This window comes from Phyllobates terribilis, unplaced genomic scaffold (assembly GCF_046119375.1).
Source record: "Phyllobates terribilis strain yellow unplaced genomic scaffold, ASM4611937v1 Scaffold_11__3_contigs__length_659146591, whole genome shotgun sequence".
Taxonomy (NCBI): Eukaryota; Metazoa; Chordata; class Amphibia; order Anura; family Dendrobatidae; genus Phyllobates; species Phyllobates terribilis.
In genome coordinates, this window is record NW_027362771.1 from 384,879,155 (window position 1) to 384,891,932 (window position 12,778).

The 12,778-nt window shown below is 38.1% G+C and overlaps 1 protein-coding gene across 4 annotated transcripts in view; it reads right to left on the minus strand.

Annotated features, from left to right (window-relative positions):
* TCF12 (transcription factor 12) overlaps nucleotides 1-12,778 on the minus strand; it is a 312,588-nt gene that overhangs the window by 159,180 nt on the left and 140,630 nt on the right. For all 4 annotated transcript variants that reach the window (XM_073652985.1, XM_073652986.1, XM_073652989.1 and 1 more), the window contains exon 5: nucleotides 7,332-7,434. In XM_073652985.1, coding sequence (XP_073509086.1) covers nucleotides 7,332-7,434 — 103 coding nt within the window. The remainder of the gene's footprint in view (nucleotides 1-7,331; nucleotides 7,435-12,778) is intronic.

The following is a 12,778-nucleotide window of genomic DNA, read 5'->3' on the forward strand; positions in this document are numbered from 1 at the left end:
ACTTCCAGGCTGATCTACAGTACAAATGTCACAATGCCAAGTTAATTCCGCATGTGTCAACCAGCTAAATCTGCAGGGGGTTGAATACTACTTGCAGGCACTGTATATGAAATTGGTGTAATAAAATGAAACATCATTTTTATATACCAATCAGCTACTATCTTTCTCTCAGTCTCCCATATATACACACATAGCTGAATAACTAGACTGCTTTTACTTGTAGAGGAATACTGGTCAGCATCTGTCATTAATGCATATTCTCTCTTTTATTACTATAGGCCCATTGGTTTTAATCTGTACTATATAGTGCATCTTGATGAATGAATGTCTGTTTACAGCTTATAAAAATTAGAAATTTCACTACTTGTTTCATACTAAAAAAATAAATAAAATAATAATTCTAATTACGGTATTCTAAAAAAAAATAACACTTGAGTTAATCTGTTCTAGCTTAGAAAAAAAGATTGAACATGGGGTTCATACAGAGCAAACAACTTTTGGAAAGGCAGCAGCAAGAAATGTAATCTTCTTCAAGTTAAATGCTTCCATTTTATGGAAAAACTGCGCCTCATAATATGAAGAAATTGCTTACCTCCATAAAATATCAGTTATGGGAGCTTTACCTTAATTCTCCATGAAGAATTATGGCGTAATTTAAAGTTTACACACTGCAGTAACCATCTGCCACTAATGTCCAGAAATTGCAAATAGTAAAATATACAAAGAACAGAAATTGCAAAAATAAAAATTACACATAAAATCAAAATATATTGTATATATTACACACACACACACACACACACACACTCTAAGTATATACTTATGTATATCAATATATCTACATCTAGATATACATCTATATGGAGAGGACAAAAAAAATGTAACTTAACATAAGCAATGTATGAAATTGTTATTGTAAATAGTAGGATAGCTTTATATGGCATGATATAAAATTAGCACAGGTTCCCTGGCTGGTTCTGGGTCCTAGCAGCTGTATTTCCAGCTTATATGCAAAATGAGGTGACTGTGATAGGGGCTGGCTTGCACAGGACAGATCCTCAGCAGACACAGGAACCTCTCTCCTTTAGCAAAATAGTGATTTTGTATAACTTTAACAATTGAAAATTCAGGTGTGTGTAAATATATATCTATCTCTTTATATATACAGTACAGACCAAAAGTTTGGACACACCTTCTCATTTAAAGATTTTTCTGTATTTTCCTATGAAAATTGTACATTCACACTGAAGGCATCAAAACTATGAATTAACACATGTGGAATTATATACTTAACAAAAAAGTGTGAAACAACTGAAAATATGTCTTATATTCTAGGTTCTTCAAAGTAGACACCTTTTGCTTTGATGACTGCTTTGCACACTCTTGGCATTCTCTTGATGAGCTTCAAGAGGTAGTCACCGGAAATGGTCTTCCAACAATCTTGAAGGAGTTCCCAGAGATACTTAGCACTTGTTGGCCCTTTTGCCTTCACTCTGCGGTCCAGCTCACCCCAAACCATCTCGATTGTGCTTACGTCTGGTGACTGTGGAGGCCAGGTCATCTGGTGTAGCACCCCATCACTCTCATTCTTGGTTAAATAGCCCTAACACAGCCTGGAGGTGTGTTTGGGGTCATTGTCCTGTTGAAAAATAAATGATGGCCCAACTAAACGCAAACCGGATGGAATAGCTTGCCACTGCAAGATGCTGTGGTAGCCATGCTGGTTCAGTATGCCTTCAATTTTGAATAAATCCCCAACAGTGTCACCAGCAAAGCACCCCCACACCATCACACCTCCTCCTCCATGCTTCACGGTGGGAACCAGGCATGTAGAGTCCATCCGTTCACCTTTTCTGCGTCGCACAAAGACACGGTGGTTGGAACCAAAGATCTCAAATTTGGACTCATCAGACCAAAGCACAGATTTCCACTGGTCTAATGTCCATTCCTCGTGTTCTTTAGCCCAAACAAGTCTCTTCTGCTTGTTGCCTGTCCTTAGCAGTGGTTTCCTAGCAGCTATTGCACCATGAAGGCCTACTGCACAAAGTCTCCTCTTAACAGTTGTTGAAGAGATGTGTCTGCTGCTAGAACTCTGTATGGCATTGACCTGGTCTCTAATCTGAGCTGCTGTTAACCTGCGATTTCTGAGGCTGGTGACTCGGATAAACTTATCCTCAGAAGCAGAGGTGACTCTTGGTCTTCCTTTCCTGGGGCGGTCCTCATGTGAGCCAGTTTCTTTGTACGCTTGATAGTTTTTGCAACTGCACTTGGGTACACTTTCAAAGTTTTCCCAATTTTTCGGACTGACCTACCTTCATTTCTTAAAGTAATGATGGCCACTTGTTTTTCTTTACTTAGAATTTGTATTATGGCAAGAAAAAAGCAGCTAACAGTCTATTCAGTAGGACTATCAGCTGTGTATCCACCAGACTTCTGCACAACACAAGTGATGGTCCCAATCCCATTTATAAGGCAAGAAATCCCAATTATTAAAACAACCTGACAGGGCACACCTGTGGAGTGAAAACCATTTCCGGTGACTACCTCTTGATGCTCATCAAGAGAATGCCAAGAGTGTGCAAAGCAGTCATCAAAGCAAAAGGTGGCTACTTTGAAGAACCTAGAATATAAGACATATTTTCATTTGTTTCACACTTTTTTGTTAAGTATATAATTCCACATGTGTTATTCATAGTTTTGATGCCTTCAGTGTGAATGTACAATTTTCAAAGTCCTGAAAATACAGAAAAATCTTTAAATAAGAAGGTGTCCAAACTTTTGTTCTGTACTGTATGTCTCTGAGATATATATATATATACGCACAAGAAAAGTAGCCAATAATGAACCACTAAAATTTCTAATATGATAGATTCTTTATGGGGTTAAGGTCAGGAGAGTTTCCTGGCCAATCAAGCACAGTGATACTGTTGTTTTTAAACCAGGTATTGGTACTTTTGGCAGTGTGGACAGGTGCCAAGTCCTGCTGGAGAATGAAATTTCCATCTCCAAAAAGCTTGTCGGCAGAGGGAAGCATGAAGTGCTCTAAAATTTCCTGGTACACGGCTGCGCTGACTTTGGTCTTAATAAAACACAGTGGACCTACACCAGCAGACGACATGGCTCCCCAAACCATCACTGATTGTGGAAACTTCACACTAGACCTCAAGCAGCTTGGATTGTGGCCTCGCCACTCTTCCTCCAAACTCTGGGACCTTGATTTCCAAATGAAATGCAAAATCTACTTTCACCTGAAAACACCACCTTGGACCACTGAGCAGTCCAGGTCTTTTTCTCCTTGGTCCAGGTAAGACGCTTCTGGCGTTGTTTATTGGTCACGAGTGGCTTGACACAAGGAATGCAACACTTGTAGCCAATGTCCTGGATACGTCTGTGTGTGGTGGCTCTTGAAGCAATGACTCCAGCAGCAGTCCACTCCTTGTGAATCTCCCCCAAATTTTTGAATGGCCTTTTCTTAACAATCCTTTCAAGGCTACAATTATCCCGGTTGCTTGTGCACCTTTTTCCTTCCACTCAACTTTCCATTAATATGAAATAAATTAACTTTTTAATGATATTCTAATTTAGATTTAGATTTAATTACAGTATATATAGATCTCTAGAGAGAGAGAGATCTATAGATAGATAGATAGATAGATAGAGATAGATAGATAGATATGGTATATATAAATTACAAGTATTGTTTACTCCCATTGACAAGTGGTCACAATTTTTTTGCATAAAAAAGCAGAGTGTGAAAAAGTTTCTTAAATGCATATTGCAACAATTACCACTAAAGGGGTTGTCAGGTCTGCTGATGAAACTCTGCAGTAAATCTGACTGCAGACTTCTAAATCCTTACAGTAAGTGCATCACACAATATCAGGATTCTTTGTTGCTACTGGTGAGAGTGGACAGTTATGTGACCACAAGTATGCAATTTGCTTACTTCTGGCCACATTCTAACTAGATGTATTCGGCATCGCTCCATTCACCTGTATTGAGCGAGGCTGAGCACTTCTAATTGGCACGTGACCACATGTAAGCAAATCACATACTTGCAGGGAACGTGGCGGCCCGCTCTCACCAATAACACAGGAGAATCCTGACATCATAAGGTGTGCACGCGGTTTTAGTATTCAGAAGTCAGCAGTAAAAGTGACTGCATACTTTCATTAGAAGACAGGTGTTGTAGAGAAAAATTGCAAAATCCATAATGACATCTCTGAAGAGGGGACATATCACCCTCACATTGAACATATGAGATAAATTATAACTGGGGAAGTGAAAAACAGCTGACATTTCAACCTCCATTGAAGTAGGACCTCCTGCCGTGAACAGTAGAGGATCTGCTAAGAACCAGCCACCAAGTCTAAGAACAGTATAATCAGAAGCGGAAAAGTAAACTTCCCGAGGCAGGGTCTTTTTCTGTACAAAAGAATTATCTCAGACACTCTGGAGATCAGTAATGAATATTGAGTCTTGCATTGATCCAATATTTATGGGAAATTTATTTTTGGCACTGTGGCAAAGCGACAAACATAATGCATTCACTCACATCACTGTAAGGCCTAACACTTCCAACTTAATATCAGACAGATGGATGATGCTATCCATGTCCTGTTTCATCTCTATAGAAAGGTAAAATCGTAATAGGAAACAGGACAGCAATGTCACGTGGGATCTCCAGGGGCGAAGATATCCTGAAAGTTAAGAATCTCATACTTTTCTAAAGACCTAGCACATCCCACAACCAGCCCCCCATATAAGCTCACTAAGGAAGGTATGTGGGCGTAAACTTGATCTAATAAAAATCAAAGTTTGTGTTTTTGTGATTGGTCAGTCCTAGAAGACACAATGCTCTGTGGTACTGCTTGTTGCTCTAAGGCAGGGTTCCCCAACTCCAGTCCTCAAGGCCCACCAACAGGTCATGTTTTCAGGATTTCCTTAGTATTGCACAGGTGATGGAATTATTGCCTGTGCAGGTGATGCAATTATCACCTGTGTAATACTAAGGAAATCCTGAAAACATGACCTGTTGGTGGGCCTTGAGGACTGGAGTTGGGGAACCCTGCTCTAAGGAATGCTTTCCTCCACTAAGCTCTGGGCCATTTCAATGACACAGGTTTAGTACTTTATCTTTAGTTATCCCTTTTATTTAATGTGATTGTATATATAGTATTGTTTTGTTCCCATTTTGGAACATTTTTGTATATATTTTATAAAGACTGCCTACTTTTCCAGATTTAATATAAAAAATGTAATAGCCCCTTTACTCTTGCTCTGTAAACCACACCACTGAAGCCATTCGTCACCTGTCGGGTGACCAGTAGAAACGATTAGTGCGGTGGCAGCTAGTTTTTCGTTGGTTACTGGGAAGCTTGGCAGTGACCATACCGGAGTGTTTGTGTGAGATAGAGAGAAACACATACATACATACACACATATATATATATATATATATATATATATATATATATATATATATATTTATATATATATATATATATATATATATATATACATACACACACACACATTTATATATATATTTATTTTTTTTATTTATTTATTTTCCCCCATGCATTTAAGTCGGATGTGTATATACTATACATTCACTGTGTGCTTCTTAATATCCGTCCTAGTAGTGAAAGCAGCCATGGCCTCATCCATCAATTGTCAGCCAATTGCGTAATTGTCTCAACGATTGGAGGCGGCGGAGGGCTGGTTTGTGAACATCGGACAATGTCAGGGAGATAGCTGCGGAACCTCCCTGCTGTTCCCTGACAATGGGATACACAAATTCAGACATTTATGCGCTGACAATTAACAGTGGCATATTCACCTTCAAGCACCCCTGCGGATCCAGCGCAGGCCACTCTGGAGGTCTGCTCTATCCCTAAAAACGATGCCAGCTCCATTTGGATGTCAGAGGACCGCTGCAGCACTTCCTATCAAAGCAGTCATCATTTCTTCAGGAGACATAGACTTCTGGAGTGGCCTGTGCTTGGATTCGCAAGAGAGCTGGAAAGCAAGTATACCACTTTTTTTCTTTTACGCATATCAATGACTGAAAAAATGTTTATATACAGAATAACATCTATTCCCACAATTGGATTATTTTTCAAAAAGTACATTATCGGTATATCTATTGTAAATATACAGTACAGACCAGCACTAGCTTTATTTCTTGAACCATTGTGTCTTTTTTCTATCTCTTTCTGCCTCTTAGAACTGATTACGCAGTCCCTATCTGCGAAATGTACATTTTCCAGCAGCACACTGCTTCTCCTCGGAGCTGCAAGCCCCTCCTTCCTATCGCCGCTGTGCTTGATGAGTTGCTCCACCTCTTCAACCTCAAATTCTTTACTCCGGTATAAAAAGAAAATAATTTTCTTCCACATATATTTGATAGTAATACATATTTACAATATGGATCTGTAACAATAGTTTGGTCTATGTCGCTTGCACAATAAAAACAGCAGTATGTAAATATAGACTTGAGAGTATTTATATTTATGCAGACTTTTACTATAGTACTAATAAATTCATATAGCCCCATAATCATCTAAGTCCAGGACATCATAAATTAATACATCACAGTACAGAATAGACATGCGCAATAGACAATTAGATGACCAGTGATGCACACCCGTTCTATGCCAAGCTCTAAGCTAGGTTAGACCACGCATTGAGTAGTTTACTAGCTGTGTAAACCCAGTCAAGAGATGGCACAGCGCAGTTGAGCTGAACTACACGTCAGCTCAAAGATCGCTGGGTGAGACTACACCCGTGGGTTTAATAATGGAGTGGGTGAGAACATCAGCTAACTGAACATGTTTGGTCTGACCTGCAGAAGATCAAGTGATAAATTTGCAGCCAAAAGAGTAAAAAAAAAAAAAAAACAGTGGCAGTACAAATTGCCACTGGAATTACAGGATGACAGTTCCAATGTGAACCGAGGGTAAATCAGGCAGGAGTGTGGGGAGCTAAGGCAGAAAATCTGCAAAATGGTTCATATTTAAACATTCCTTGTATTGGCATACTATAATGAGATAACATTCTGATACTGGGAATAACCCTTTAATCAATTCAGATGCAAAACATTTAGTTCTGCAGGAATTTGATCTCAAAGACTCCACCTATCATGTGTATGTAGATGCCCACCCTGCTGCTGATGGGTTTTTTTTTCACCTCTAGTAATGTGGAGGGAAAAAAGGCAACAGGTTTGGCTTCCAGAAATATTTTGCACAGTCCAGACAATAAGTGTCAAACAAGACGTCTTCCAAAGAAAAGAGGCTTTTAGGGGCTGCCCACAAGCATTACCTACTTACCCATCAGATTTGAGTTCATGAAAGGTGTCGGGGACAATCCTTCATGGGGCCCTAATCGACTGTCATTCAAGTGTTCACTGTAATGAGGACTGTCTGTAAAACCCTAGGGAAGAGCAAGAAAAGTATTAAGCAGATTATGTGACAGTGTTACTATAACTGAGTGTGATGACCCTGTACTGTATATTGGCAGATAGATTTATACACACACATATATACACATACACACACGCAAGCACGTACATATCTAATGTTTACATGCATTGAAATGTTTCTAGTGAACTGAGGTATTTAATGTTGTTGCAAATATACATTAAAAATATAAGAGTATATAGTATTTTTATGACACTCACTTCAACTACCAGTGCTAAACTCATTCCAAGTGAACAATTTCATCACTGGCTGGGTTTCCATACACAGACTTCTAAATCGGTCACACCTATTTTAATACCTATAACCAGGGTGGCCAACTAGACATTTTTTTTTTTTTTTTTTTTTTTTTAACAGCTTATCAAAAAATCACAGACAGACAATATTTTCTACAGACACATTGGAAAACCCATAATAAATCATTGTGATAAGTGATGTATGTCTACAGCCCATAATTCTAATATAAAGACATTAGCGGCATTCACTGTAAATGCTGATAATTACAGTCAAAAAAGTTGTACAAGTTTTTTCAGCCATAAATTAAAAAAAAACAAAAGTCACAGGCGCAACAATTTTTTTTTCCCTATGGACAGGGAAAAAAAGTGCCCTATTTTTACCAACTACCCTGGAATTTCCGGACAGTTGGAAACCCTACCTATAACCATATACATAACAATTTTACCTTTTTGTATCCAAATGCTGTCAAGGAGCATATGAAAATAGATAAATCACACAACACAATTATTCCCATGTAAAATATTATTGTGCCAATAACTGAGCTTTTGCCTTGCCTCACATGAATTTTTCAGATATGATTATAAATATATTTTTCAAAATATTATCACTATTGCGGATTTCAGAAGTCACTGAACACACCAAATGAGACTGATATTGTTTGATTGGATAAGATTAGACAGACAGATATCTGCATGAATAACGGAACACTTCCATTGGTATCTAAAAAAAACATTCACATTAAAGGAATTTATAATCAGAAAAATACACATCGCTTAACCCCTTCCCGACAGGGCCAATTTCCATTTTTGCCATTTCCTTCCCTTCTTTTTTCATCAATATAGCTGTATGAGGGCTTGTTTTTTTGGGGGGAAGAGTTGTACTTTTGAAAGACATCATTCATTTTTTCACATAGTGTTACTGGAAAAAGGGAAAAAAAATCCAAGTGTGGTGAAATTGTGGAAAAAAAACAATTCCAACATTGTTTTTTGAGAATGGATTTATGGTGCACATTTTGTTGAAAAATGACCTCAAAGTATGATTCTGCTCATCAGTACGATTACGGCGGTACCAAAATATGTATATTTTTTTATCATTATTATTATTTTAGTGGTGAGAATAAATCAGAAGTTTAAAAAAAAATTGGGAGGGGGGGGTTGTGTTGCCTTTTTCTGAGACCCATAATGATTTCATTTTTGGGTCGATGGAGCTGTGAGATTACTTATTTTTTGCAAGGTGAGACAACATTTTCATTGACATCATTTTGGGATAGATGTGACATTTTGATAGCTTGTTACAACATTTTGTACAGTATTGCAGTGATCAAAAAAAAAAACTTAATTTTTTCCGTTTACGGTGTTTACCGAACAGATTAATTGTTTTTATATTTTGATAGATCTGACTTTTCTGAATTGGGCGATAACATATGTACATTTTTTTATCATCTTTATTTTTAGTACGGGAAAAGTGGGGCGATTTGAACTTCCTTTTTCTTATTTTTTCATATTTTTTTAAAACTTGTTTACACTTTTAACTGTATTTGTTAGTCCCCTTGGGTACTTGAAGCTGCGATCCTGATCCTCTGATAACTTATACACTGTAGAATAATACCATACTATTGCTGTATATATTGAAAATCATGGTCTCCTTTAAAGCTCAGCCACAGGCTGGGTTTAAAGGGAGCTCTGTAATGACAAGCACGGCGGGGGGGGGGGGGGTGTCTTCAACAGACCCCCTGCTGTCACAGCAATCTATTGGCTACTTGCGATCACTTCATGGGCGCACCGATGGTTGCATTTAATGATGGCATCCACATGTCGGTGCGTGTTAAATACCGCTGTCAGAGTTTGACAGCGGCATTTCACAGGTTAACAATCAAGGGCAGAACTTTGCTTTAGCCGCTATTATTAGAGGCAGGTCCTGGCAGTAACACACCCCATGAGTCCGCTCCATACACACGCTACCGACTAGAGCGGTGGATGTCAGTAAGGGGTTAAAGGGGAATCTGTCCAGTCATCTATCATGTACTTTTGATAAAATTACTGTTTTATCTGCTGAATGCTGAGATCTTTATAACACCATTCACACAATAGATTGACAGCTTTCTGTGCATGCTGTGAATAAGCAGAAAGCTGCCAATCAGAGGTGGGGGAGGGGTTGTACAGAGGTTAAGAATATGGAGGACTACATGGCAGCAGGTTTATTAGTCAACACTAGAGCAAGTCGCCCAGTAAGTGGCACATCGGCGGAATTAGGGTCTCTGTAATAATCGTTGGAATTTGGGTCTCTACATTATAATGCTCTCAGATTACATAGCAAAAACTCCTATCAATTAAGAACTCGATTAATTAGATCTTTGTTTGATTCCTCAGAGCCCATTGGAGATAAGAGGGAAACAACAAAGACAAAAAATAAAATACAACAGAGATTACACAAAACAACAAAATCCTTAAAGGTACAGTAGCTCTCTTTTAGAAACATAATACCCCTTAAAGATATTGGTTAAATATTCTAATTGTTTATTTAAACCCTTAGTTCTTCATCTTCAAACAATCCACAGGAAAACAACATCCACTCAAGTTTGTTTTCTGCAATTTATAGGTAAGACTCCCTGACATTGTGCATATATGCTTATACACATGTTTTTCAAACACTGCTTTCTTTTTTCATCTATATTTTTGTATTATAATTAGACAACCCATTATTCCATCTGAATATTAATACATAACAGAAATCAATCGAAAAATCCATAGACAACCTCACCCTTTAATTCCTTAAAAATCAGGTACTTATTTTTTGTTTTCTTTTAAGTTTTGTTTATATAAGTGAGCGCAGTGTCCTTGTATTTCTGCTTTATATTTTGCCTTGACAGGTGTGGATGCAGACCCTGCTGTGCACTTGCAGCTCCTTTTAATTTCTACAATTTTTCATTTTAACTAGTCACTGCGACATTTTTAACCCAATTTAAATAAAAATTTGTTTTTATACTAAAAACTTTCCTTCTATTAAGTGTAGAGCGCCAGTGTATCATTTATTATTTAGGAAGTTGATATCACCAACCATTCCCATTTAATTTAGGTGTATCCATATAAATGGCCCACCCTGTATAGATAGCTTACAATTTTCACACTGGCCATTGGGGTTATATCAGAATAATATATCTCCTCTTTTAATTTTTTGTTTTGTTTTTTGTTGCTGTTTTTGCGTAAAAAAAAAAAAAATGTTTTAGAAGTCTCAAATCATCACAGATAAGATTACAATGACCGCTATAAACAGCTGAAAACACAAGATCCACCAATCACATAGGGTAATGTCACCGCATCCCAACTCTTCCTCCCTTCACAATGACCTTTGCACAGGCTCATTAGATATTTCGATACAAAAGGCAGGGATTTGATTCAATCTATTGCTGCTAATGCACATGGGGGCATATACAAACTGTGCCATGCAGACACCACCCTCATAGGCTGATGGGCGTGGTGTCTGTCTGGCACAGTTTGTATATGCCTGTATAAAGCTAGCACTATGCGTTAGTATGGAGTGCCGCTAATTTCCACGAGAATTTTATTATTTATATTTATCGACAAGCTGAGCACAGTTACCTGTGCTTTTGGATGCCAGATCTGGAGGAGGATAGTGGACCTGTTTTGGAACCAGTCCTGTGGAGCCTGTAGCGCCCGTGAGAGTGAATGTAGAACAGCTCCAGTGACCAGTGTAAAATTGCAGAATTTTTAATGTTTACTTATAATAAAGATTGTGATGAGAAAAAAAAAACATTGCCAAAATGTAAAAAATAAATCAATAAATGTAACACAAAAACTTGATTTTAAACAAGGGTGGAGCTTTTTGAGTTTTAACTTCAGCAACTTCTATGTAACACAAGATATATGTTGCTGCCAGATGCGTATTTTTCTCTCTGCCCACTGAAACAGACCCGCACATTTTGGCAAGCATCCATGTTTATCTCAAAAGCTATCTCATGTGTATGGTAAGTCTTTTGTTTTAGGTCAATGACAGCACCCGATGACACTGTATCCAGTAGACTACAGCTATTGCCTGTGAATGTGCCTACTCCCATACCCATCTAGTCTTATTTTTCAGCATGAAACTACTGGAATCCGATAACTGATGGACATGAAAACAGAATAACCCTGACATTTGCAACTTGATCATGACTAGAAATGTCTCCACTTGTAGCCAATAAACCAGAGCCTCATCAGTCAGATAAGCAGCCCAAAGCATTAGCTGCTAAGGAAACCAGCTGGCTTCTAGCCAATCTTAACAAAGCGCTTACAAATGGTAAAGAGGTGTTGAAAACATGGCAAAAAACTAACAAAACAACAAAAAACACAACATAAAGTAAAAAAACATTAACACTGCACAGACAGATAGACTTGAGATACACAGGTTATATGGAAGGGAACATGATTTTTACAATACTTCAGCACACTTTGGTTGGGTTGTTCCTAGAATATGTCAGGAGAAAGCAGTGGGCTCTACCCAAAGCGCTCCTGGGTAAAATGGAAGAAGTTCAGGTTATACAAACCACAAGCTGGAAATCAGACATTGTTGGTTATGGATGACTTCTTTTAATTCCAACTATGAGGGCATATGAAGTGTTACTTTATTGGTTTATTTGCTTTTTAGTCCCAATACAATTTCAGGATTTTGTAAACTCCTGTAATAGTTTTTAAAAATAAATTACACTTTACTCTTGGCCAAAAATAACCTTAGACTTTAGCCTAATGCCCAACGTTTTCCAAAGTCTACTGCAAGCTGTTAGACAGGCAAAGCAATGTGTTAATCCATGACTGGCTGGCTGGCCATGCTTTACACCAGGTGAACATGACCAGTCATGGATAACCATGCAGCTTAGACGGAGTTGTCCGGTATTTCAAAAATGTCCGCAAAGCAGGTTCAGACTGTCACATGTACAGTGACCTCTCCGTCCATGAAGCCGAGCTCCATCGACCCAATAACTCTATTAAATTCAGTAGGTGTATGCGAAAGTAAAAGGCAACAGAGCATACAATCTATTTTACACAAAAAGTGAAGTAAATAAAGCT